A 1182-nucleotide genomic window follows, 5' to 3' on the forward strand; every position below is an offset into this window, starting at 1 on the left:
TAGGATTTACTATCTCCTACATTCTTTAATGAGCCAAGTATATCCAGGTAAGTAAATCAATTACAGGAAACAAAAGACTGAAAGAGAAACAAGAGTCAGGTTGCTGATGTTATATATTTTTTCTATTCCATTATCCCGAAAATTTTACTGTGGGATTCTTTCACATTTCTACAAAATTCCCTTTTATTACTGTCAGAGGTATTTTTTATGACTATTAACTGTCATCAGACTTTTCTAAGAGTGTAGACGATGATGGTTGTGGCCAGGGGATAATTCCTGCCTGTGGTACTAATGCCAGCCCTGGCTGTACTTCTGGCGTGTGCTCTTTCTTCCTCCTCTCTCAAAGCTTGTTCGTAGTGTGATGAGAAGGCACATGGAACTGTACTGCTGAGCTTAGTCAAAAATTCCAGGATTTTCATCTTGGTCGTTTTGGCATAAGCTCTGGGGCCCCACAGGAACTCCTAGCACAGTGGATCACTCTCGGGCACCTGGTGGTACTCCAGGTACTTGAGCCTCACTGAATCTTTGGTGATGAGTTTTCTAGGTTCCCCATAAATGAAATGCTCCCTCCCACCATATGCCACATGGTGTTCAGGAATTCCCAGATCTCTTCCTCTGTGGTGCGGTTCCCATTCAGGAAAGTCAGGCCCAAGATATTCATCAGGAGACCGGTCTTGGGTAACCCCCTACCCTGATGCACTCCCCCATTACTGAGGAGTTTCACTTTACTGACAAGGGCATAGGAGGATTCAGTTGAGTCCATTCCCTTTGGTTCCACTGCACGGAGAGCCTCAGTGATGCCAGGGGCTTTCTTGTGGGTATCAGCAAATTGGCCTTGGTACTTTTTGTTGACCATCTTTAGCATGTCTCCTTTCAGAATGGGTCGTTTGACTTTGTACTTGTACAGAAGAAGACGCTGTAACTCTCTCACATTCACATTCAAGGAATCTCTGCGTGAGCACTCACAAAGTGAATCCTCAGAGGAACATGAATATTCCTCATCGGGGCTGCTCACAGACCCCATGTAAATAGCACCTGGAAAGGTGGAGGTGGTATTTGGGGATCTCCAAGATGCCTGGGAAGTGCTAGTTGCCTCAGTAGCTGATGAGCTCAGAGACGGGCAGTCTCTGACTATGAGGAGTCTTTTACTTCACATTCAGGAGCATCATTCAACTGTTGGCA

General features: G+C 45.3%; 1 protein-coding gene across 1 annotated transcript; it reads right to left on the reverse strand.

The window, feature by feature from the left end:
* Nucleotides 1-224: 224 nt before the first annotated feature.
* Nucleotides 225-1024, reverse strand: LOC118990087 (melanoma-associated antigen B3-like). Its single transcript, XM_037050467.1, is given in 2 exon segments — nucleotides 225-583; nucleotides 586-1024. Coding segments are annotated over 2 exon segments (798 nt in total).
* Nucleotides 1025-1182: the final 158 nt, after the last annotated feature.

The sequence above is a fragment of the Sturnira hondurensis genome, unplaced genomic scaffold (assembly GCF_014824575.4).
Source record: "Sturnira hondurensis isolate 20B ecotype Veracruz unplaced genomic scaffold, ASM1482457v3 Scaffold0000856, whole genome shotgun sequence".
NCBI lineage: Eukaryota > Metazoa > Chordata > Mammalia > Chiroptera > Phyllostomidae > Sturnira > Sturnira hondurensis.